The sequence below is a fragment of the Corvus moneduloides genome, chromosome 3 (assembly GCF_009650955.1).
Source record: "Corvus moneduloides isolate bCorMon1 chromosome 3, bCorMon1.pri, whole genome shotgun sequence".
In the NCBI taxonomy this organism is placed as follows: Eukaryota; Metazoa; Chordata; class Aves; order Passeriformes; family Corvidae; genus Corvus; species Corvus moneduloides.
The window spans coordinates 26,563,479-26,590,837 of NC_045478.1; the positions used below are offsets into that span (position 1 = coordinate 26,563,479).

General features: G+C 38.8%; 1 protein-coding gene across 5 annotated transcripts in view; it reads left to right on the forward strand.

Moving 5' to 3' along the window:
* TINAG (tubulointerstitial nephritis antigen) overlaps positions 1-27,359 on the forward strand; it is an 80,258-nt gene that overhangs the window by 35,101 nt on the left and 17,798 nt on the right. The window contains exons 10-11 of one of the 5 annotated variants that reach the window (XM_032104651.1): positions 7,189-7,234; positions 8,351-10,699. The exons of the other annotated variants lie outside the window; for them this stretch is intronic. Coding sequence (XP_031960542.1) covers positions 7,189-7,234; positions 8,351-8,467 — 163 coding nt within the window. The 3' untranslated portion in view covers positions 8,468-10,699. Of the gene's footprint in view, positions 1-7,188; positions 7,235-8,350; positions 10,700-27,359 lie in introns of those variants that run through there. 5 annotated transcript variants of the gene reach the window in all.

Sequence of the window (27,359 nt, forward strand, 5' to 3'; positions counted from 1 at the left end):
CAGGGAGCAGGGAGACCCCGTGCCTAGGCCATGCCTCTACCCCAGGGTCCCCTCTCCCAGGACCCCATGGCAAGGAGGAGGAACCCCAATAGGAGTCTATCTCCACTGAGGTACTGTGTGACCTCAGGTTCAAGGAGAAAATATGAAAACACGGAATAGCATGGAAGGAGGAGGGGAAAATGTGGAACAGCCAGGCGGAGGCTGTTGCGGGGAGCAGAGTGTTTGGGTTTGGTCAGTCTCTCTAGACAGTGAAACAGGGCTTTCAGTAACCTGAAGGCAGGATGGACTGACCCACTGATACTTAGAGAGAGCAGGATGTCTCAGGCAGCTTCTGTGTCAGTATTCCAGAGACAGAGAGGTAAGCAGAAAAAGTGAGTAATGGAGACTGGGATACATAACAGCTAAGTTTTGACTTAGAAAAGTTAAATCCCTGTACCTCAGCATGTTTTCCTTTATCTTTTATAGCTATTCATCTGCTCTAGCTTGAGTATCTAAAGGTGAGCTGAGTTGCTTTGTTGGATCTGATTTCTCCTTGTAGACTATAAAAGAATTTGTGGGATAACATCACACTTAAATAGCTAAAATGAAAATCTAGATTAGATTACAGAAATCTCACATGCAATGGCATCTTGAAGTTGCTTAAAACCAAAATGACTGGTGCATAATATGCATAGTAAGACAGTATTTTCAGAATATCTTGCATATGTATGTGTGTATGTACGTACATGCATTCATGGATCCGTACATACACAATTACAGCTCTTAATGACACCAGAATGAAAATAAGTTAAAGAGGCAAAATGAAGCTGCAAATGGCAAGTAGGACTAAGAAGGACAAACTATTAGTTTGGTAATTTTCATTTTTTCATCTACACTCTGTTATTTTAAGAAGACTGATGGATGAAAAATGACATATGAAACCATCATTTTAATCTCATGGTCTCTTAATAAAAAAGGCTAAATTCACATCAAAGATGAACTTGGTGGTAGATTTCTTTCAGATCTGTGCATTTAAGCTAGGATTTCTGAACAAACCTGTCATATCTATTCTATACTAGATTCTCTGTAAATTTGTTTGTTTGGTTTTTTGTTTTGTTTTTGTTTTTGTTTGTTTGTTTGTTGATTGGCTAGGCTTTTAAAATTTCTTCTTTCTACTCTTCTGGCTTTCTTTGTTCCATCCAGGAAAAGAAATGTAATGTCCATAGGAAAAGAAAATCTGGGGCAGATTTGTTGGTATAAAATGCCATAGTCTTTTTAGTAAGGAAAGTACAGTTCAGTAAAGGAAGTGCTTTGGATGGTAGCTGTGGTTCTAGTTCAAACAAATCTCATTTCCAACTTAGTGAAGTAAAGTATCCATCATGAATGTTTGCATTGCATTGCATTGCATGAATGTTTGTTGAGACAAATCTTCTCTCAAACTTTTATTTCTGAGTCATTTTAGTATCCATGCCAAACTACAATATATGATCCATACCTCACTAAAAAGCATCTGCTGAAGCCCTGACACTGAAAAATCCAGGAAGTCTCAAATGCCGGTGCCTTTGGCTATAGTTAAATCTATGGACAATCACCTTAAGGCTTGGAGGAAACAAGAATAATATTATTAAAAGCCTTGATAATCTCTCATGAACAAGATAGATTTTCAGATGCTTGGAAGGTGCTCAGAATGAAAAAAGGCTTTAAAAAGAGGACACTGAGATGTGCATTTGCTGGAAACACATTTCCCCTCTATTTTAATTAGCAATTCACAGAAAGATTTAAATGGAATAATGCAGCAGATTAAATGGCTTAGCCAACTACTAAACTGAAACATCTATGCCCTGAAAAAGCATTGGTTGAATGTTTAACACAAAAAGCCATACTAATGGAGATAAAATTAGTATGTGAGGCAAAGAGCTTGTGGTTTACTGTTGAGGGGACAGCCAGACAGAGCAACAGCATTCTAAGATTTAATACACAATTAAATGACTCACCTATGCAAAGTCCAAAGTCTTAACTACTGTTGGTGATATCTGGAGTTTTGGCTTTGGAGATGTTTTTCTCTATATTCTTCTCTTTACTTGCCCTCACTCGAGCTTACACTCAGAATAACTACAAACAAGTAACATCTTAAACCAGCAAAAGTTGTGACCCAAACCCTTTTTTCCCCAAATAAAGAAACCTGGGCATGAGTTCCCTTTTTCTTTCATGGAGAAAAAATAATTACTTTATCATTGTCAGACAATCAGCGTCAGGTGTTATAGTTAAAAATTAAACAGCAACGCTCAAACGTATTTTACAGCAAAGAGAAATACATGAGGAGATCATGGGGAGAAGATACAGTGTCTGATGATTCATGCAGTTAAATCCATGAGACTGTCCCCCATACAATTCATTACAGCACATCTGTGGGATCTGTGGGAGTGATTTAACTATTGGCTCACTGACTCAATTTGACTCACCTCTCTTGTTGAAAAGTCTAGGCAAAACTATAATTTCAAATTCCAGCAACCATTTTCTAAGAAGCTTTCTCTTGTGGTGAACATTAGCCAGTGACCCTAACCTTCTTATTTTTAATACAAGATTAGGAACGAAACTTTTGTCTAATTGAGTAGATAAAATTGCTAGTTTTTGAAATGTACTAGGCTTTTGTGATTCAGCACTAAGAATAGGACGTGACCCACAAAAGTTAGACTTTTTTTTTCTCTGGTAGCATCATGACAGTTATACAACCAAGTCCAGGGAAGAAACTGAGAAGAGAAGTTTTGGACTGCATATATTTCTTGCCAGCAAGCAGTTTAAATCCTTGGTTAATACCAAGCATTGACTTCTACTAATAACACCTAATCTGCAGAAATTAGCCTGAGATCCAAGATCTGTCATTCCTCTTTATTTTTAATGCCTTATTAGATTTCAGTTCATATCTTCAGTCCTAAGGAGTGAGTTTGTGTAATATTATTTAGCACACTCTTTAGAAGTCTTCACTGTATTTGCTGCTAAGAGCATTTTACCTATAAAAGTGACTATAAGCACACTTGAACCTAGTTTCTGTTATCTGCCAAAACACCTTGGTTTTGAAGCCACTGCTGATACACCTTTTTTATTGTATTAGGTCTTATTTCCAGTTTTTTATTATTTTATTCAATGATTTATTATCAGCTTACTTATTTCCTGATAATTTTCTTTATGCTTTTCTTGTGAAGTCCACCTTAATTTTTGTGGTACAATATATTGAAAAACAAACTTGGAAATGTTCAAATAAAACCAATTTCCATTCTCTGCAACACTACTGAAACAGTCTTTGTATTCTAGTTTTTAACTGTCAGGCAGAGTTGTATACTCAGGGCCTGCTTCTACAGAGCTAATATAAAGGAAAAGTTATTACTGAAAAGGACAGCTAAGGTGCCTCTACTTTATAAAATTGTACACAAAATTATGAAAATAATTTTATATAAGACCACAAGTACTCATTCTTTTATCCGAAAGAGCAACATAATTCTTTTTACAGTAATTTTGAGCAGGTTTCCTTTGAGTAAATGGAAACATATTGCTTAGTTTTTTCTCCTGAAGGGGACTGAATACAGTTTTGTGAAATTACTTTTTTTTATTCAAGGTTATTTTTGATTGAAGATCGTGATAGTTTCTTTTGGAAAAGCTAAGTGGAGTATTTCTTACAAAATATTTTTGCCACAGAGAAGAAAACTTCCTTTTAAAAGTTATTTTCAGTAATTGATAGACAGACCTTCTTAATGGTTTCTTAAAATCTCTTCTTTTTCTTCTTAATAGAAATGGAAAGTTTGGATATGAAATGGTGTCATGATTTAAGCCCAGCTGGAAATTAAGCAGTCACTCTCTCAGCTCCTTCTGTCTGTCTCCCCACACACCTCAGTGGAATGGGGGATAAAATCAAAATAAAACTTGTAGATTGAGATAAGGACAGTTTAATAAATAATGTAAAATACAATAACAATGGCAAGTGATAATAAAAAGGGAAAAAGAAGTGCTGTAAAATGCAATTGCTCACCACCTGCTGACCAACACCAGAACCCCCCTTCCTGAACCCGGATTGGATGCACTTCTGGATAACTTCCCCCAGTTTGTATACTGGGCATGAGTTCTATGGTGTGGAATATCCTTTTGGTCACTTCTGTCACCTGTCCCAGCTAGGATCCCTCCTAGTTTATTTTGAATTCCTCTTCACTGGCAGAGCATGAGACGAAAGGAAAAAAAAGTCCTTACTTAGCAAAACCCAAAACATCAGTGTGTTATCAACATCACTCTCATTCTAAATCCAAATCAAAGTACTGTAACAGCTACTGAGAAAAAGTTAACTCTATTCTAGCTGAAACCCAGACATAAGGTTGAAAGATTTCCTAAGAATATCAAAGGTAGGGACATTAGTGATCTAAAGCTTTGCAAAAATAACCCTAAGAAATTCCCTGTCTGTCCAAGTAATGAGATCCAGAATCTCTTTGCTTTTAAAATGACATTCATTTGGAGTAAATATCAAGCTGGAATAATCACAAAAGCAAACAAAAGAGTGTGATTAGGTTATTTTGGTCATCTTCCAGAAAATGCAATATTGTTCTCTAATGGATGTTGTCCAAGAATGTGTCAACTCACTTTAAAGTCTCTGTCAATTACACTTGGGAAAGAATTCCACTGGGAGTTTAGTTATTTCACCTAATTCCTTTAGGATTATGCTTTTTTTTGTTTTTAATATTGGTTTTGAAGATTTTGAGGGACCCATCAACACTTTCTCGGAGCTGCTACTCTGCAGGGAAAATGATCTGGAATGATATGTAGAGTAAGCTGGATGCAGCCATCACTACTGCCACTGGTGGTTAAGGTTCAAGTAGGGGATGTGGAAGGGAAGCAGCGGGGGGACCACCACAATGTATCAGGAGAGTCTGTTCTATCTTCTCTTTACCCACCCTTTGCAAAGAAGAAGGCAACAAATATATCTGCCCTGAGCCTTCTCTCCTGAGGGCTGAATAAAGCCATTTCCCTCAGCCTCTCCTCATACATCACGTGCTCCAGACCCCAAATATCTCAGTGGACTCCTGCTGATCTTGTTCGAGCCTGTAAATGCCTTTCCTGTGTGAGGAAGCTCAAGGCTGGGCACTGGGCACAGAATGGCAGTCCAAAAAAAAAGGAGATCAGTCACTTCTCTTGACCTGCTGGCTGCACTCCTCTATATTTTAATTTAATATACTTTAATTTAGAGTATTTGATGAATACTCATAGGCATTCATTACTGAGAAAGCAGCTCTTCTTTTTAAACTGTAAATAAAATGCATATGTCAAGTGCCTATGTATCTGACTATGATGACACAAATCCTGGAAAACTAAATTCATGGATATGTTATTGTCAAAGATAAAAAAAGTTACTTTTCTACCTTGGCTTCTAAGTTTTCTTTCATCTAGAAACATTTCTGAGAATCAGTAAATTCCTATCAATGTATGAAACTAGAAGCTGACTCTTTTAGAAAATAACAAATGTTAGAAATACATTTAATCACAGAAATGTGACCCTGTGGGAACTGATCATCATCATGCTCAAGCAAGCGAGAGAAATTATGTGTAGTACGAAATACAGGAATACATGAATATAAATTCAAGGCAATTTTTCTCTGTCTTTGAGACTAATGTGAATACTGGACTTTCACATTACAGCTGCTGTAATTTTTTTAGTAAAATGCTCATGAGTAAAGAAGTAACTCTGAATCTGATAAGAAATTCAAAAGCCTCCGATATATCTTTTTTGTTTAAATTTATGATCATGACAGATTGTATCTGAAATACCTTTGGCAAAGAAACTGCAATTATTGATAACCCCTGAACATTCATGTGGTAATGAAAAGAAAAAGCATCATGAGACCTCTTTAAAAAAACAATAATTGCATTCCAGGGTGATTATGGCAAATACTGTTTTTATGATTCCATGAATTTAATGATCAGTAGCTACAATTTGTACTTGCAATTGCAATCCACGCTTCATCTCTCTGCTAGTCACCAATTTGTCTTCCTTTCCTTTTTCCCTTTGGCTGAAAATGCAGGTATTCCATGTAAATGATGGTTCACTGTTAACCAAGGAGAGTTGATGCCACCATCACTGTTCAAATAAAAGGGTGACAGAAAAATCCCAATTTCCCCATTCACAGTGTGGGATTTCTCATCATATTTTTGCTGGTTGCCTTTGAAAATGAATGGAGCACTGCAAATACAGCTCAAACATGTGATGTTGATGGAATATACACCAGTACGCACCTTGTCAATGGCATTTGATATATCCTAGGATTAACTTTATGCTAGGGAAAACCATCTAAACATTCACATCTTTGGTTTTCTGTTTATTTGTGCCCTTGTATAGGCACCCAAGCATCATGAGTAGTGAATAGTAACTAGACAAGCATTTGTTGTATAAATTCAAAACAAGACAGAGCTCTTTAAGCTCCAGCAGGCAAACCATGTGTACTTAGCTACCTAAGGTGTGCAGTGTAACTCTTGCTCACTGAAATACATCCAGGTGATTGGGTTGGAACTTCTTCTTCCCTGTGTATAAAGTGAGGCCTAAAAATCAGAGTACTATGCAGTTCAACTACAGGTATACAACTATGAAAATCCTGTCACTTGGCAGGTGGGGATGGCAGATGGGGAAAATTTCTTGTATGATTTCATAGATACTTCCATAAAAGTTAACATGTCTTCAAAGATGATTAAGTAAGTTTAGAGGTCACCCCCCCATACCATGCAATAAAACAGATTAGGCTGACAGCAGTTCAATTTGATCTGAGAAAAGCTGGGAATATTTTCAGTCCGAACTCACCATTTATTTCTCTAAAAGTGCTGGATGAGACTTTCAACAAAAACATTCTTAGGGGTCTTCAGTGTTCACATTAGTTTTAATATTCCTATACAGCTCAGTTCAGCAGGCAAGCTCACCAGAAGAGAGATTCTATCAATGAAAACAGGTCTTGTCAATGAAAACAGGTCTTTGCAATGAAAAACTGAAACTACACTTGTTTTAAGTTTTTGTCATCACTAATGGCGATTTGACTTGTGACTAGCAGGTCAGCAGGTAACCTCATTTGAATCATCAAAGTTTGTTATTCATGCTTTGTTCCGATACTGGTAATCACAACTAGCTAAGACATGCTTTTATTTTCTGATTACTTGTTTCATCAAAGTACCATTCTTTTCTAAAAGGTGGGGAGCCTTACGTGACAAAAATGGACAGAAACAGAAGTTCTGGGTGAGTGAATACTTAGGGCTGTGTTTTGAAGCAGAAGAAAAAGATTTCAACAACACAGATCATCTAAAATCTACTTCTTTGCTTTCATTCACTCTCTGCAGCTGTTTTTTTCCTACACCTTAAAGTGTCCTGCATAATTCTATTCTCTCTCTGGAAACTTTTGTCATGCTGACCCTCAAACTATATCATCACCTACCTCAATTTCAAAGCCTGTTTCATCTCACTTATACCTGTGTTTTTCCTACACTGCCTTTTCTGTCTCAAATCTTATTCAATTTTTCAAATGTTATTAAAAATTTCTATGAAAAGTCAGTTCTTTTTGATGCCTGCAAATGAAAGTCAATAAAATTAATCAATAATATTTGTTAAAATACTTGGAAAAGACAAATTTGCTGTTTAAACAGTGTTGGCAATTGTTATCCAGCCATCAAAATAAGCCTCCAAAACTAAAACCAATCAAACTAAGAATATTTCCTTTAAGCCATTTAGAGTAAGTCAAATTTTATCATTTAGAGTAAGTTAAATTTTATCACTTGGATTATGACTAACAGCTCATCTTATTACTCCTGCATTCATCTGAAGGGAGTTTGGTGTTTACATAGCTGATGGCAGGGCTTATGGTAGGTAGTTTCACTGATATCAAAGGCAAAACCTACTGAGACTTCATCAGAAAATAAATTGCTCAATATGTCAATAGCTACGTGAATAAAACTTCATTTTTTAAAAGTCAGCTGGTTTTTTAACAGGTGTCTTTAACAGGTTTTTTTAAATTGGAATTCCGACCGTTGTTGTTTTAATGACCACTTTCACCAGCCAAGAGCTGAATATTCATTTAATGATTTCTGCTTCAATTTATCAAACTGTCTTGTAGAAATACTATTCCATTTTTACTAACCCTGATTTTGGAACTGAAATTTTGATCAAACCAAAAAAGGAACAAATTTTTAGAAATTAGAAAAAGATACATGCTAATTCTCAGTGCACCCAATCTGAGAGACTCTGTTTCTTAAAAAGGAAACTAACATAAAAGATTCATTTTGCATTTTAAACCTTGCATTTTTAATTAATATTTTCAAATTAAATCTGAGAATTTTTTTCTGCTTTGTTTACTTTTAGATTGCTGCAAATTCCTGGGGAAAATCCTGGGGAGAAAATGGTTATTTTAGGATTCTACGTGGACAAAATGAGTGTGATATTGAGAAGCTGATTTTAGCTACTTTGGGACAGCCATAGTTTATCTGTACCATATTCTGCTTGATGTATCTATTCTTTCCATTGTTGTATATCGAGTCCTTATGGGGAAATAATAATGTCTTCTCTCTAAGTTACCTTTCTGTTAGTCCTCATGAGGTCTTCCTGACTTGAACACACTGCAGGCATCACAGCACTCTTGGATCTCACCTGGTACAAACACCCCTTTAGGCTAAAAGCATGTTATATCCAGGACTACTGAAAACCTTGATGTGTCACAGAGCAGGAAGTTCCCTCCTGATTGAATAATGCCTGAAATAAATGGAGTTACACTGTTAGCATGAATATCTTTACAATACATACTCCAATCAGAAATTACTTCAGAAATATTATGTACTCTTCCAAACAAAATTGGCTCAGCTCATGATCATACTGAATAACAAATTCCAAAGAAATGTAACCAGTTCTGATCCTGTAGCTGAAGAATTATTTCCTATCCACCTTACTTACAACTGAGTAGATAAGTTGTATCTATGTATCAATATCTCATCCAGGATACTATATTTTTTCTAGTAGATCCCACAAAGTTGATGCATTCAGTGTAATACAAAAATAGCTTGCAGTGAAAGAGTGTATTCCTGTTCCTGCAATCACAACCAAAACTGTAAATTTTAATAATGTTTTAATTAAAATAAAGAAGAAAATGTGATTTCTCCTCAATTCAGTCTAGATTAGACTAAATCTGGAACTGCTTGCCTTCCACTCCCTGTTTAACTTGAGAACAGGCATGTGTCAACATTCCCAAAAACCTTTTTCAAACAGAAGATGATGGAAAAGGTACTCTGTTGTTTGCCTCCACTGACATATCTGCAATCCAGGCACAGTTTCTGGTGTTGGTGATCAGGATCACTAGTGCAAATGAGACACGCAGAACTTCTAATGTTTCCATAGCTACTTCTGTCTGAAGAAGCAGCTTTTTGACCTACATCCCCTCCTATAAGCATTGCTGCAAATATTGACAGGTTTGAGGACTCTTTTGCTTATTTGCTAATTAAAATATAGATATTGCAGCTATTGACATAAGAAGAAATTAAATGCTTTCTAGCCCTTTCAGTTTCAATTAATCCAAAGGCCAAATGCCAACAGGAATAAAATTATCTATGAAAGAAATCATGGCATGTTAAATAAGTGGGGGGAAAAAGCTGCCATGAAATTTCAGTGAACAAAGAATTCCCAGGGATACCTTCAGTGTATTTAACAGAATATGTTAATTCTTTCTAGAAAAAGAACCTGATTTCTAATGTCATCAGAAAGTTCCTTCCAGAATTTTTCATGGTGGTAGTATACAAAAGACACCCATGCGTCTGAAATAACATCTCTTAAACTAAAGTTGGGTGACAATTTATGTTTCATCACTACTTAAGGAGCTATTGTTAAAATGTCAGTAGCATACTACAGCACAACAAGACTTCTGCGGCCTCTAGAGTCATATAGTAAACTGAGTTTAGACACAAAAAAACCTTTATTACTTGAAATTTGTAGCAAACTGTAACACAAGCAATTTTAGAAGCTCTAAATGCTCTCAGACAAATAACTTTTCTAGTTTTAGTGAGATAAGCCAGTACTTGAGAGGAAAGTGTACTGAATCATCTACACACCTATTTCCCAACCTCTTGGTATATATTGATTCCATAAATGTCAAGATTTCAGAAGAGTATAATTTAACTTTGGAGTGAATGACACTGTAAAAACATGTTCAGTAAATTCTGGGGAGGATTATTTAGTTCAACTTCAAATTGGTCTGCACAGCTGTGGTTTTTACTTTTGCCAGTGGCTGTTGCTGCTCCTGATTTGCTTATGAGATCTTCCTAAGATCTGGTCTCTAATGTAAAACTTCTTCAGTGATGAGAAAACTCAAAACGACTTTCCTAGATCTTTAACAGATCAAACCGTCATATTGGCTTGAACAAAACACCACATGCAAGTGAAAGAAATCCAACCATATTGAAGCAATTGAATGGTTTAAAAAGTCGTACTGCTTTACCCACCCTCCAGAATTAACCTTTTGTGACTATACCTTTTGGTTCTTATGTATATGGGAAATGCTAATTTTTTTATTGTTCCAAGTGTATAAAAATGAGAGTCTGGCATACTGAAATCGAGTTAGCTTTGTGGATGCACCACCTGGCATATATTTCTGTGCAGATATGAAATAAACAAGTATCTTGACTCTGTGTGCAGATCAGCTTCATGCACAGGGGTTGAAAGAACCCATATTTGGGACAATACTTTGAGTGATGTATGTGCTCAGCACCCTCTTCCTACTCCCTCAGTATCACGAAGCTGCTATCTATGGATATGTGACAGTACCTGGAATTTAACAGACAGACAGATATATCTGCATCTGGAACCCAGTTTGCTCTTTGAAAACAACCTTGATGTTGTGGCAAATATTCTGATACTATTCAGAGCACAAGTAAACAATCTTCTGCCAGTGCAGGTCTTCTCACAATGTGGAAGAGACAGTGGGGCCCAGGAGCCACCAGTGGCTCTTCCTCATGCAGACTATCTGAAGACAGACTTTTAAATATCAGGGCTTTGATTTCTTCTAGTTCATGATTTGGTTGGATTATGCAGAAACTTGTTCTTCATGAAGACCCACCTCTCATTTCTCTCCTCTGTTTTTGACATCTCCATCACTAATACTCAGCTATGCCTGCTAGCTTGGACTGAAAGTGTCATGTAGCCTGGAGCTTTTTCCTGAATGAATATAAAGGAAAAATATGTGGCTCAGGTTAATTTGAGAGAGAGCTCACCAGCTTTAGAATACTTGTATTACTGATGACCTGTGGGAAATTCAGAAAGGGGTTGTACCAGGAAGGGAAAGCAATGCAGGAACAACATTTATGTTTGTGACATGGAGGAAATTTTCTTTTCCATAAAAATAGGAAGGTGACATTTGTATAACAAGCAAAGAAAGAAGTCTCCACTCAGATTACAAATTACAATATGTCCTGTTAGCAACATGCTATGTGAAACTTTGAATAATTGTTAGTCTCACAGAGAAATGTTAAATCTGGGTCTAGCTACAGGTATGTATGTCTTGGTACCTGGGACCTGACAGTATACATTTCTAAGTTCCTATGTATTTAGAAACTGTTTCAGATAGAACTCTGAATAGAAGTAGCTGTGAACTCAGGAGAGTTTGAATCGCCTCAATATTAACTGAGCAGAACAGGCTCCATTTGCAATTTATACTGATCATCCTTCAAGGCTTTCCCACAATCTGGTCCTAAATGTTACTGATAGTATCTAATAGATGAAGACATTTGAGATGGCTTTAAGTGAAATTAATTTGAAGTTAAAAGGACTAACCAGGCAAAAAAGGAACCCGGTTATTTTCACACTATTCTTACCTTTTTGCCATCCTATTATTATGGAAACTTCATCTGTTTGCTAAATGATAGGAAATCACACTCCAAAGATTTCAATGGAAAGCACTATCAATAGCTGGTAATATTCTGAGTCATTTTGTTTACATTAGGGTGCCTGGCAAGTGTTAAATTCCTGAAGGCAATTGCTCTGCTGAGCTGACTGAGTCATGGGCAGCTGCCTCTACGCCTGGCCCCAGGCAGAGATTTTGAGGGTGCTGAAAGGCACAGAAAACTCTTTTCTATGTTACTAAAAATCACTGCACACAACTTGGCAAGACCAGTTTTTCTCAGCTATTGGAGTTTGCTCATCATCATTAGAAAGCCTGAAAAATTGGTGGCACTTGCCACATGGGGATTTTAATTTCGTTTTACTATTTCAGAATCATGCATGTTGAAAATTATTTTACACAGCCATGATAGGTGCACTGAGGCAAGATATTCCTCTTTATTCTAGTTATCAAAGTAGGGAGCTAGGTGGAAACCTACAGAATTCTAGCTCCCCAAGCATCGAAACTTTACACTATTTATATGTCTTAACAAACAAAGGTATCGCGTTTCATTGGTTACAAATTTCACAGCTTTTTCTCTAATTAGTACTCAATCCCTTATTTGCTAGCTATGTTCCTTGCTTTTCATGCTAATTAGTCCTCATGCGCAGTTCTTCCCTCCATTTGAGTAGGTGGTCAATGAGTTGGTGGTCATGATCTGCCCTGCTCAAGTTACCTTTCCTGCAGTTACTTCTCAGTCCTGCTGACTTCACTGCTGGTGGCTATTGTGTAGACAGCACATTCAGTTCCCTTTTCCTCAAAACAAAGGATTATCTAAGCCTACAAATTTACAATGCACTTGCTTTATCATAGCTTCTTAACTATAGCTACTGATTAACAACAAAAACAATTGCAAAGTTTGGTTTAAATCTTGATGTCTATAGATATGACCAGCACAGTGTTGTTTCTACCTCCCTTTAGCTGAGGGATGTAATATGTGGCTTGGATTTTGCCTGTCTGCTCTTTATTGCCTGGGCCTTTCCCCAGGATGCTGTGGTTAGGAAAAAAAGATTTTATTTAGGATGGTTGCTTTGTCTTGGATGCCCAGAGCGAAACTCCTCTAGGAGAGCTTCTCCTGGGCACGCAGAAGTTAGGGAGGCTTCCTGGCTTTAAGCTGGCAGCCAGCACTGGCTCTCAAAGATGCAAAGACTTATGTGTAGCTTAGTACAACATGTTTTATAGGAATGCAACCTGAAACAAGAGAAAAGAGAACTCCCAGGGATGTAAGGAACTTGCATCTAGAGCAGGGACGAGACAAGACCTGAGAACAACAAGGGAACAGTTTTCCTGTAGTTGCAGGGATCACGGAAAATTGCCAGACTAAGAGCAAGCCTGAAGAGAGGAGCTACACTTCTAGGAATCAGACTAAGAGAGACATATGTTTGTAAATCTTTACAGCTTAGTGTTTTACTAGAGATGTGACAGGAACTTGCACCTGGGTGCTTAATGCTATACCTACCATTTGGAAACTGTTTCCTATATGAACTTACATCTTTGCACCCATTCCTCACTGCAAGGACCATAAGGATGGAGTCTGTGTCTTTGCCTGAGTTAACAGCAAATTGTAACATCGCTTTATTCTAAAGTTCTCCTGCATCCCCTCAGTTGAGATATACCCATACCCAGTTATCATGTTTATTTCCAGGCACTGTGGAGACTCCCAGCTCTTGAAATTTTCTTGGTCCGATATGTAGTTCAGCAGTCACCCCAAGTCAAGGATGGTGGCAGAGGTCAGTGAGTGAGGGCTGCAGAGCAAGCACCTCTGTCTCAAATAACTTTTAGTTAGGGCATATTACAGAAAGAATGAATGCAATGAAAGGAATATGTTTTCTCTTTTCTTTATAAGTCTAGCTGTCAAATACACCATAATACAGTGAATATTATTGCTTCATCTATAACAATTTATTGTTGTGTCTGGAAGTCTTCATCATGGAGCAGCTCTATGCAAAGCTTTTCCTGGAGAAGGCAGCTGAGGCAGAAGCCTGAGGCAGGAGGTCAGACTCTGCTCACCATTGAAATCCTCTATGCTTTAAAGTTTTTGGGGTTCTTTTAGCTGTGGGCTCCCTCAAGCTCTGTATGAAATATTTTAGGCTTATCTATATGTTTCATTGAGCTGTTCCAACAGTGACAGCCACACAAACACAGAGATAGGAACTCATTAATTTAAACTACTCCCTTAAAATAAGCACAGCTGCAATTCCATTGCAAAACTCTGAAGACTATAATCTTTTAGTTCTCACTGCAGCAAAACCAGCGTAAAAGAACAAGTATAGTTCATTACGTCCATCTGTCCTGGGGTGATGTTATGAAGCCGCTTTATTCCTTAACCGTCCGCTCAATGCCCAAGGACGCTGTGCCTTTAAGACGGACCCGGGGGGCGGGGCCACGAGACTGAGTGCGGGGCAGTTGAACGGCTCAGCCCAACGGCTCCAGGGGCTCGGGAGGGAGCGCGCCGGGAGCACTGTGCTCCTTTTTGTTTTCCTTTGTGTTCCAGCTAGCTGGGAGAAGGTTCTGTTGGTTTTTTTCTTGTTCTTTTTTTCTTCCCTTGCCTCACTGCCTCCCTTCCCTCCTTGCTAGTCCGGGGACCCTGCGGGGGTGGTCCTGGCAGGCCCGCGGGGTGGCCCCGGCTGGTCTGAGCCTGGACGTCTGTTCCCTCTCTGGGAATTTGTTGTATTTTGAGGGTTTTTTTTTCCCCCTGTTCTACCCTGTTTTGTTTGGTGTTAATAAACAGGTTTTTTTTTTTTTCACTTCCACTAGCTGTGACCCACTTGTCTTATTGGTGGAGGAAAGAGGGAGGCCCCTTTCCCTTCAGAGGAAACACTCTTTCTGAAGTGTTTCCTCCTGAAGTTTTGTCTCCAAAACTGAGACGCCATCAAATCATGATACACAGCACAATGTTTTATCAAAGAAAAATTTATAGAAAACTTATGTGTAGAAGACAAATATTTAGCCCTAGTTTGCTGTACTGTCATACTGTGAAGGACTCAGCTGTTGGTCCAAATTCATCAGCAATATTGCTATTGCATGTAGTTATAATATTGTTCTCACTTAGAATCACAGAACTGGAAAAGACCTCTAAGGTCAAGTCTAACTATTAACCTAACACTGCCAAATCCCTATCATGGACCCTAACATGGCACATCTACAGGTGGTTGAAATACTTGCAGGGGCAGTAATTCAACCACTTCCTTGGGCAGCCTGTTCCAATTCTTGAAAACCCTTCCTGTGAAGAAATTATTCCTAATATCCAATCCAATCCTCCCCTGGCACAACTTGAGGTCATTTCCTCTTGTCCTGTCACTTGGCAGAACAGATTAACCCCCCACTTTGTGATAAGGTGCCCCTCGAGCCTCCTTTTCTTCAGGCTAAACAACTCCAGTTTCCTCAGCCTTGTAAGACTTGTGCTCCAGCGAAAGAGCTTATCTTCATCAAGACAATTGGAAGCAACAAAACTGGACAATCAAGGTTTTAGAAGCTGCACATCTTCTTTTTCATTCTAGATAAGTTTTTTAAGAGCACTGTGTACTACTAGCCAGCAGGATCCACAACATCTGAAAAACTGTATTAAAAGTGTGACCCGAATAGAACCCAAATTGCTGAAGTTTGTGAAAGTCTTGACAGCAGAGGAAAGGCAAAAAGGGGAGAAGAAGAGGGGGGGAGAAGTGGTTTAATAATTCTTTCTGGTTTCCACCAGGTATGGAAGCAAAAACTAATTGTACTTTTGTCTTGAAAGCAAAATTCAGCAAGTTTTGCTGAGCTTCAGCTCAGTCTAAAGCGAAAAATAAGGCCATACTTACAGATTTTTACATACTTACAGCAAGTCTGGGCCAAGCTTTGACAAAGTCTAAAGCAAGCATATGTTTCCACTGGAATCATCATCTTGTAATAGTTCCACTCCACCCAGTCTGGTGTGAAACTCACCCCTGTTTCACTCTGATTTCCTTCTTGGAAAACTATCCAAAATCAAAATGGACTGTAACAGGAGATTATCTCAGCTTCACTGAAGGAATGCACCAGATTAAAAAAACCAAAAAAAACATCTTTGATGTCTAGCAAATACAGATCCTGCCAAATTTCATATAGCACTGCTCAACCAAAAAATACTAGAGTACCACAGTGGTGGCTGCCCTAGTGACATTTTCAAGGTAAATAACTGCATAATGATTTATCCAATAAAAAAAGACAGATCGAGGGAAAAAATACAACTAATTACTCATTTTTCCAAGCCCTGAAGAATTTATTGTTCCATTAAACAGGAAACCTTCCTGCTTTGAGTGAAGTGTGGATGAACAGGTGGCATTTCACTAATTGGCTACTTTTAATGTGGACTTTCATTCACTGTTCTGATGCTTCTCAGTCCCTCATGGTGTGCTGCCTTTTAACATGTTTGCATTTCTTGTGTTACTGTCATGCTAACGTTTGGGACACAGAAGGTGATATTTAAATAAGGTTGCAGGCAAGCTCTCTGTGTCCACTTAAGAACTTGGGCTCCCATAAGTTTCCATGGTATTTTGGAAAGGCTGCTGGAATTTAGTTCAGGAGACCAGAATAAAACGAAATTTAATTTAATTTCCATGTACTGAATTTTCTCAATGGACAGACCACCCAAGTGGTAATAGCAGAAAGGGAAAGAATATAAATGGGCAAAACGGCAGTTTTGATTTCAGTCTGATTCTACTCCACTCTTTCATAGAATCAGAGGATCATAGAATGATCAAGGTTGGAAGAGACCTTTAAGATCATCAAGTCCAACTGTCAATCCAGCACCACCACTGTAACCCCTAAATCACTAAACCACATCATCCAGAGCAAGATCCAGATGCTTCTTAAACACCTCCAGGGATGGTGACTCCACCACCTCCCTGGGCAACATAACAGTGACAAATTTTTCTTATATCCCATCTGAATCTCCTGTCCCAGTTTAAGGCCATTTCCCCTCGTCCTCTCACTGCAGGCACAGTAGAAGAGACCAGCCCCCACCTCACCATAACCTCCTTTCAGGCAGTTGTAGAGAGCGATGAGGTTCCCCATGAGCCTCTTCTTCTCAAGACTAAAAAAATCCAGCTCTCTCAGCCACTCCTCATAAGACATATTTTCCAGACCTTTCCCTTGTAGCTCCAACAGCAGATTCTGTCACGGTCTCATTCTAAAATGAGGTAAGTTATTAGTCATTGGAAGACAAAATTTGAGAAACTGAGCATGTAGAAAAAGATGTTAAGAAAAGCTTTTGGTTTAAGCCTGAAAGTACATGCTGATGTTGGTAAAGCAAGGTGATTGAAGAGTTTGGGTTGGTGGCCCAGAACAGTATCATGCAGGCGTGGCTTTTTACTTACAACTTCCTCTGTGTGAGATACTCTGAGTTTTTACATGTATAAGTACAGCTCCAGGGAGAGCTAAAGCACGTTTGGGAAGAGAGTACTGCAGAAAACAGACTGAGATCACACTAATGGGCATGACAATAGCTGCAGCACATGCGTGCATCTCTGGATGTGTGAATCTGTGTGTTTGGATAAATACAGAGACTTTTTCTCCACAGCACTGTCTTGGGTCTGCAGCCCTTCTGCAGGAGATCTTCAAATCACAATGATGGGTAATTCAGGTAGTCAGGGTGTTCAGAACTGCACAAATGTTGGGAAAGAGAACAAAGTTTTCTTTCTGAAGGCAGGTTGCTCAGTTAATCTAAAGACCATGATGGCATCTACAGAAGAGATGAATTTGCTTTGCTGAGAACACTGACTGACAAGATAGGCCTGTGTAACTCTTTACTATGATTTAAAAAAAAATACTCTTTATAAAACAATTACTTTTTAGCCAAAGGGCAAGAACTTTAACTTTTTAATCACACAGAAATCTCTGCAAAAGCATCGCACCCTTCAGTATCAGGAAGAAAAAAGGACAGACAACAAGGAGGCAATCCTGGTGCAGGTTCCCCAGCCCTGCCAGGCACAGGGCCTGGTAGCACACCCTACCAAGAAGTGTACTAGTGTGAGAAATTGTACTACTTCACACCAAAACTGCTCCTGCAAAAGTCAGCTGAGGAGTAAGAAAGGCCTTGAATGGTCTGTTTCTAAACCAGAACATAGCGCTACATGTGAAAACTTAATCCTGTATTCAGGAAATTCACCTGAATTTATGTGAAAAACATGGCAACAGAGTTCTGCTCAACAGCTGAGCATCATGTGAGATGAGCTATCTGGGAAATTTTTGTTTCTGAGGCTGGAACTTGTGTCTTCTTGGTGTGGTCCCTGAAAGCCCCCAGATGTCACCAGGGAGTCATTGTGACGCCTGTGACAACAAGCCTTTTGGATGCAGAGGGCAGCCCTGAAGGGCCACAGTGCCTGGCCTCCTCCATCAGGGACAGACATCCAGTTGTGTGCTTTCTAAGGGTGCGGAGAGGATTTTCTGGACAAGGACACTAGCAGGGCCTGGGGCATGTCTGTGTCTCTTTGGGGAGGAGTGAACACCATCAGCAGGACCACTGCATTTGTTTCATCGAGCTGCAGGGGACAAGGAGCCAAACGCCAGGGAGTTCCCACAGCAGCTGGCACCAAACACTACAGGAGAAGTTAAGGAGGATGGATCACAATGTGGGTCAAGCTCTAAGGTCTGAACAGGATGTCCCAGCATCAGGGAGGAGTGAACGCCGTCAGCGAGGACGCCGGGTTTCTTTCACCGAACCTCAGTCTTCAAGGAGCCGATCCCCACAGAGGTCCTGCAGCACCTGGCACCAAACACTGCGGGAGAAGCTAAGGAGGATGGAACGTGATGAGGGACGAGCTCTAAGACCCGGACGGGACATCCCAAGCTCCTCAGGGAGGAGTGAGTGCCATCACCGGGGACGCCGGATTTCTTTCACTGAACCACAGGTGGCAAGGAACTGATTCCTGTGGAGGTCCGCAGCTGTGCCGGGCACAAGCCTGGTAGCACACCCTACCAACAAGGGAACTACTGTATGCCCTGTTACCCGTGTCAGGAATGATACTACTTTAGACAAAAACAGCCCCTACTAATAATTGCAAAAATAAAGTCAAATCCAATGCTCAAGGCTGGGGCCAAGCATCTATTCTCCATCAAAAAATGCATCTGAAAATCTAAAGATACTTGCAAGGCCTTTTTAGGTTAAAGAAGATAGCAAGCATGAAACCTGAGTGCTGGTTTTGTCATCGTGTTCTATTTTACACTGTTCTATAAAATGTGGTACTGAACATTTTGTATGGGACTGCCTTTGTTCCCTATATTGTATTTCCACAGTGTTATCAACTGAAGATGTTACCACATTTTCTCCTTTCTGCCCTAGTATCAACAACACCAGTGGCTTATTAGAAGAATCTCTTGTCCTTCCACGCCTGTTTTCTTAGGCTTTACTCACCCAGAATAACTTTTCCTGTTTTTTACCATTCTTCTCACAAGGTAGCAGTGAAAAGTGAAGTCAGTTTACAATTGCTCTGTCTCAAAGGCACTGCCTATAATTCCAATCCAAATCTAATGCCTTGTAGCAAGCCTCTGAAAAGCTTTCTCTTCTCCTGCTGCCATAGAGACTTTAAAAATAATCCCCAAGGCTTTCATAGAGAAATTTGGCCCCTTGGTATGCCCTGCACAAAGCCTCAGGCTTAATGCCCAGAGTGGCAGTACAGGCTACAGGCTCTTCAGACCATGGCCAAAGACTGACAAAGTCATTAAAAAACAGTGGTGTGCCAAGAACTGTTACTTTCAAGTAAGACTGGAGCAAAAAGAGGAGTCTTTTCAAAAGACAGGTGTTACAATACATTAATTACTGGACAAACCCCCCCTGTATTCAATTTTTGTATTTAACTACAGTTGGCCTCTACTTTGAACACTTCTTGTGTCACTCCATGAGTAGTACCACCACAGAACAGAAGCTTTAAGATGCCGCTGTGAAGGAATTCAGATGAAGATCAAGCTGCCAACTTGCTGGCTCACAGATTTGATGTGCACCAAGTTGCTTTAACTATAAATTGTGACCTGCCGACCAACGGGGAAAGCTACAGTCACCTGCAACACATGCTATGATAACAGAGCCAATTATTTTAGAGAGATTTTTCACTTGTTGCAGCCCTCATGATTGTGTTTAGCTTGTTAGTTTTCTATGCAGTCACTAATAAATCCCATAAAGGGGAAAAAAATTAGGATGTGGAGACCTCATGGATGATTCCATGAGGAAAACCTGACTCTTCATGAACTTATAGAAACATTCAAATCTCTCCATATCAGGCAACCTGAAGGTGCTTTCTTATCTTGCATGAGTGTGTTTTGAGTCACAGAATCTCAAAACAAGTAAGGTGAGAAAGGACCTCCAGAGGTCATGTGGTCCAACCTACCCAGCTCAGGCAAAGCCACCAAGAGATGGTGGCCCAGGAACACGGCCACACAGCTTCTGAGTATCCTCTCCAAGGACAGACACTCCACAAGTGCTCTGGACTATCTCTGCCAGTGCTTGGTCACACTAAAAAAGCATTTCCTGATCTTCAGAGGGAAGCTCCCATGTTTCAGTTTGTGCCCATTGTCACTGGGCACCCATAAAAATAGCCTGGCTTACTTAGTCTCTGTACCTTCAATTCAGCTATTGATGTATATTGGAAAAGATACTCTCCAGAGTCTTCTCCAGGGTGAACAGCCTGGAGGCAGCAGTCTGAGCCCTTCCTTGTAGGAGTTGCTCTAGTCCCTTCATTGTTTTTGTGGACCTTTGCTGGAGGCTCTCCAGTATGACCATCTCTCCTTGTGTTGGGGAGCCCAGCACTGGCCAGAGTACTCCAGGTGGGGCCTCACCAGCACTAAGCAGAGGGGGAGGATCACCCCCTCCCTCCCTCCGACCTGGAAAGTCTGCTGAGGAGTAAGAAATGGCTTGAGATTGTTTATTTCTAAAACAGAGCATAGTGCTGGGTATGAATGTGAAACCTGTGAATTTATATAAAAAATAGGGCAAGAAACATTATTTTCCCATATGTCTTCCTAAATAAAAAGTACTGAACTCTTGTGGTGTCATAATTTATCCACCAGCTTCTTTTCCCATCCAGAAATGCATGCAGAAACCCAGTTAAGCAGTCTCAGCATACTGAGCGTACATGAAAATTATTCTGTCTAGGTATCAGTGAGACTGATGGTGGGACTGTAGACCTAGCAGAACTGGGTAAAAACATTTCTTTTTCTTTTTTTTTTAACATCTTCTTCTTCAAGCCCTTGAAGCAATTTTGTTTAGTGTGGCTCAGTACTCATGTTGTTCTGAAAGGATTCAGTTATATTGCCTGTGGAACATTCAGGATGCTGTCAAGATAGGCCCTTAGAGCAGTGTCAGTCTGGGCAATAATATTTGTCTTTATTCAGAGGCATCAAGCTCTGTATCAGAAGCAGCTGTAACAACCTCTAAGTGTACATTTACACACATGAATGCTATCTCGAGGGGAATGCTTTAAAGGTTTGTGTAAGTGATTATCTGATCAAGGAAGTTAATGACTTTGTCTATTTTTTAAAAAAAAAATTCCCCATCTTACGTCTATCACAGAAGAATTTACCAACTTTCCATATGCATATAGCATCTTTGAAATATGATGCACTTCCTAAGAAAACAGCACCACTGTGTCATGTTTTAACCCCAGACAGCAGTTAGGGTGCCATGCAGCCATTCACTCACCCTGCCCCTTCCGCTGCCCCACCTTAGTGGGACGGGGAGGAGAATCGGAAAAAGGTAAAACCCGTGGGTTGAGATAAGAACAGTTTAATTATGGAAATAATATTAACAACAAAACAATAAGAACACTAATAATAGTGGTGATAAGGGAAATAACAAAGAGAGAGAGAGAGAGGAATAAAATCCAATAAAGAGAAATGATGCACAATTAAACGGCTCTCTACCCACTGGCCAATGCCTATTTAGTCCCCAAGCAGTGACTGGCACCTCCTGACATCTCTCTTCAATTTATGAACTGAACATGATGTTCCATGGTATGGAATAACACTTTGGCCAGTTTGGATCAGTATTGTGGTTATGCTCCCCATCAGCTTTTTGTGCAGCTCCTCACTGGCAGAACGTGACACACTGAAGAGTCCTTGACTTTATGCCAACACTGTTCAGCAACAATTAAAGAATTAGTTATCAGCATTATCCTCATGATAAATCCCAGACACAGTACTATATCAGGTACCAGGAAGAATATGTCCCAGGTGAAACCAAGACACACAAGCATGGCACAAGTCATGTCAAATTGTAATTGTTGAAAAATGAAACTGTTCCTGACCCTTCACTGAGGAAGTAGGCTTCTCTGGATGTCAGTATGCCTTCCTTGGTCTGACTTGCTCTACTGTAATCCACTCCATCCCCTCAGGGTTAGGTAATTGGACAGAATTGTCAAGAGATGCATTAAACTTTGGACCATTCCAAGACTGAGTTAAGGAAGGAAGCATAATCTCTTTTGTTAATTTGATTTCCAGGGTTGATATTCACTCTGAATAAGATGAAGCATTGCCTTTGCTCAGAGCCTGAGTCAGGACAACTTGACCCTGGCTGTAGTTCCTCTTTGAGTTGTAAGGGCTGGCCCCCATTTCCATTAGTGTTTTGCACTGACCTAGACTCCAGGTCTGCTTTGTTAAAACACTTTTTGGAATTTGGGGAATGGTGCATCTGGCAATATAGAGAGAGCTGACAGACCCAGAGGCATCCCAAACCATTATCATATTGGTCAGATGTTCTTCAAGTAAATTTTCAAATCATCAGCTTTCAACACAGAGAAAGTCTTGGTGAGTCATTGGTTGTCTTTTTTCCCCCCACAATGCTGATTCTCTTGCTCCTGTATTCAGAAACAAATGGTCTGTCTGTAGTATAACTCAGTCATGATTGATAAGTTCAATACCAGACATGCAGCTAAGGTTTTTTGAAAGTGCTTAAGAAGGTTTCAAGTCAAGTTGATGCACAGGAAAGCTGGGTGAATTATTTATGAGTGCTTATGAAAAGCCCACTTATGGGTATTAGAAAACTGATGTATGTTCATAAAGCTCCACTCTTTGCAGACGCAATGTAACTTAAAAGAGCATCTTAATGGAGTCTAGCTAGAAACTAAAATCAATATTTCATTTATCTTAAAGAGAGCCTTCGCTTTCCAAAAGGCACAAAAAATAGTGTCTAGAATAAGGAATTGAGAGGTTCTGCCTGATAACATCATGCAATCCTTCATCCACTAGAATTATCACGTGATATCACTAGTTTTCTTTACTTTGCACTTTACACTGTGCTTCCTTTTGATATCAAGAAATTGATGAGCAATGTCCGGCTCACAATTAAGCATCTGATTTAAACATAGAGGTACACAATTTTGTGTATGGATTTACGTGCAGGTTCTTGTGTTAGTGGCAGAAATTTAGATTGGGTTGTTCCATTCTTGATGAGTTCAGCTCAGATCTCCTGTGACCCACCAGAACAATTGTCATCTTCTATACACAGTGGCAGGGAACTGTTTAGTTTGTATTCCTGTGTGTAGGACTGGTTAAAATGAGCGATAGCAAAGGAAATTTGTCCATATAATGTGAACATTTTTGTGCATATAAAACTCCTTGTGGACTATATATCATCCCTGTTTACCAGGTGCACACAAGGCACACACTTTCTTTATTCCTACTTTGGCTTTACTGGGCATAGTAAATCTGTATGTCTTAGATTCTTCCGTCTCTTTACTTATGGTCTTTACTTGCCAGATACATACTTCTGGAAATTATGATTATGCCTTTTAGAAATTCTTGTCCTGAGAAGGAGTGAGATTGATTTCAACACACATGTAGTGCACATTCACCTAAGCTGTGTGAGACTGAGAGAGAAGATGGACATGCATGTATAATCCATAGTGATTCACAAGGTCCTGAGTATGATCTATGAGATTGGAACTGTTTATTACACGAGACTGACAAAAACAAATTGTTTAGGATTATAACCATTCAGAAAAAAAGATCTTCTCATGCAGGATTTCAGTTTCCAGGAGAAAAGAAACTTTACACAAAATTAATTGCATGGAATAAGTTATATATATTAAAAAAATTCTGAGTCTAGAGTAGCACTTTGTTTCCTTTGCAATTTCTCATGTTAAATCCCACATGTGCAATTCCCACAATGGTATCAGGACACAGGGATTTAACTTCCTTTTCTTTTTTCCAGCAGATAAAGCTCCTTACCACAGAGAGGTATAGAGGGTCCTTCAAAATGGCTAATATACACTTTTTGAATACCAGCAAATATTGTAATACATTGATGTCTTTCCAAAAAGTACTTGTAGCTACATTTCCATTTCCTTTAGCCTCCACAGAGGCACAGGCATTACAATTCAAGCTGGGGTTTCTATTTTCAGAATGGCAGTAAGTCTCATTAGCAGTTTCTCCAGGCTGGCAGTCATTCTTTCTGAGCTGAATGGAACTGAATGAATGAAGTCATTCCATTCATCAGTTTGTTTGCTTGTTCATCATTTAAAATGGTGCTGGTTTGTTGGGCTTTATTTAGCTTGACTGCAGCTTGCACTCAATATAGATATGATGGAAAGACAAGAATGAATGCAATGTTTCAAAGTAAAAGCAACATTCACCCATTGCAGTCCTATGCAGATGTGTCTTGTAAAATCCGACAGCTAAATATTTGTAAGTCTGATCTCAAAGAATCAAGACATTAATGTAAATGAGTCATCAATTTTAAAAGTTTGGAGATTTTTTTTTTCAGTTTCAAAGACTTTTGGCTTACATATAGACCATGTACTTCAAGCCCTTTCTAGATATGTGAGCTTTGCAATACCTTTACAAATGGTAAAAATTATCTAAAACCCTCCCTCAGACACTTGACTACAGGAACATAAAACTCTTGCTAAGTCTCCAGGATGTGAAATAAAAAATGTAAAACCATGTATCACTCCAGATGTGTGCATTTATTATATACACATTTATTTCTTAGATTCAATAAAGATAGTATTCTGAGTGTTAGTGAATTTGGTATGCTCATTAGGAAATATTGTAGTAGGCTGTGGCACTTTTAAGTTGACTTCTGTCAATAGTTACTGGCACTTCCAGTTGTTCTATTATTAAAAGATTGAATAAATAGGAAGTTATTTTTTATGTTTTTGCTTATTTTGAGTGGTATCACACTGCCCTTTTTCCAAGAAAAATTAAAGACGATGCGCCGCTACTAGGAGTTCTTATATGCTTGCACGTAGAGGAAGTCTTCTTACTGGAATAGGAAAGGTCTTTTAATAAAACTCTTGCTAAGTCTCCAGGATGTGAAATAAAAAATGTAAAACCATGTATCACTCCAGATGTGTGCATTTATTATATACACATTTATTTCTTAGATTCAATAAAGATAGTATTCTGAGTGTTAGTGAATTTGGTATGCTCATTAGGAAATATTGTAGTAGGCTGTGGCACTTTTAAGTTGACTTCTGTCAATAGTTACTGGCACTTCCAGTTGTTCTAGTATTAAAAGATTGAATAAATAGGAAGTTATTTTTTATGTTTTTGCTTATTTTGAGTGGTATCACACTGCCCTTTTTCCAAGAAAAATTAAAGACGATGCGCCGCTACTAGGAGTTCTTATATGCTTGCACGTAGAGGAAGTCTTCTTACTGGAATAGGAAAGGTCTTTTTAATCATCATGATCATATCTTCCCTATAAAAATAAAATAATACTTTCCCATAAAAACATAATAATGAATTAGAGTTGGGAGTTTCATTCCCAACTCACTGTAATAAAATGATCCTGTGACAGCTGGCTTTAGGTGGCAAGCTGAGTTACATTTCAATTTAGAAACTAAATGTATAGTCCAGTTATCAGCCTGAAAATCTTGGAACTCGTTTCTGTTAGTGCTCTTCCTGTGGAAGGTTCTGCCTTTTTCTGCACTTAGGTTTCCCATGTATAGAAAGAAATACTTTTACGTCTTAGTGCACAGATACATCCCAGGTTATAACCCTTGCTCATAATAGTCCTGGTATATTTGAGAGAGGTCATATAGGTCTGAGTGATTCTACTGTCATCCAACTGAGCATAATTTTTCTCATTATTCTCACTTTGACTAAGTAGAAAAAAGTATTGTAACATATAAATCCAACAGCTCTGACATATAGGAAAAAGAGGTGTTACTTGTTTAGCATATATTTTAATATGAAACATTTGACACTTCTGTTTCATCTTACACCAAGGTCTTACAATTCAAACCTATGAAATATTAATCAGAATGAATGAAACAGGGAACTGCCAAAACACACTAAGTGACTCATTAAGATGTATTTCCTTTAACTGTCAAAATTCTTAGTTAGGAACATAAATAGAAAGTCATGAAATGTGAGGACATGTTTCATGGAACATTTGTACTGTCAAATGGATTTTGTCTCTCATAAAGGTAATATTATGTGCCTTGGAGGGATATTTAGCTATATATATATTTTAGCTATATATTTTTTGATAATTTACTGATTGATATTTTTGGATGTAGAGCTGGCTAAGTATTCATAACTCCCAAGTGGATTTCTTAATTCTGATTATTAAATGTATCAATTTACCAAGTGTAAAGTACATAATTGTCAGAATATCCTGAAGATATGGAAAAGTTTTGATGAGTAAGCCTTCATAAGGTACAGAAACATGAATGTTATTTCAAAATGGAGGAAGAAGTGAAGAAAAGTGACTTTCCTGTCACCCAACAGTTTGGTAGAAAATAGATGATTCTGCTGTATCAATATGGGCAAGTACACTGCCAGTAGAACACCCCTGGAATTAATCTGGTATTTAAAAGAAAAATATTCAGACCTTATGAATCTTTAATGTTTACTTTTATTAGGGTTGTGTTTTCTTAAATAATCCTTACTTCTCTAAAACAACATTCTCCTGTTGCAGATTTTACCTTGGTTTCCTAAGGAATGAGTTTGAATCCTTCCTTAATAATTTATTGCCAGCTGAAGCCTGTTTCAATGGTAGAAGATCCACAGAGATATTTATTAAATATGTAGAAACTTAATCTAAAGATGCAAACAGACCTTATTTTTCTTCCTGTTAGGGTTGAAGAACCCCTTATTGCACAATGGATAATTCACACTGGGGGGAAACTATGAAAAAAGCCTCAAGATCTTTCACTGAGTATTTGCTGGACCTCACACATACTTTAAGAACAATTTAAGACAACCTGTCAACCCCCCTCCCTGAAAAAAAGAAAAAGTAATCCAAAGAAAAAGTTAGATGTCCTTTATTCTATTGTTCACACTGAGTCCACCTGCACAGACATTTTTGTGAGCTTCTGATGAAAGAGCATGTGGCCAAGACATAGCTCACTGAGGAGCTACCTAGCATGTTAGCATTTCCATTGAAATAATAAATCATGGCACAGTAATTCTGTGGACAGAAGCCCATTGCTGGGTGAGGCCCAACCAGTTGCCTTTCTCCCTCTTATTATACTGTTTCAATCACTTCCCATCTTACCA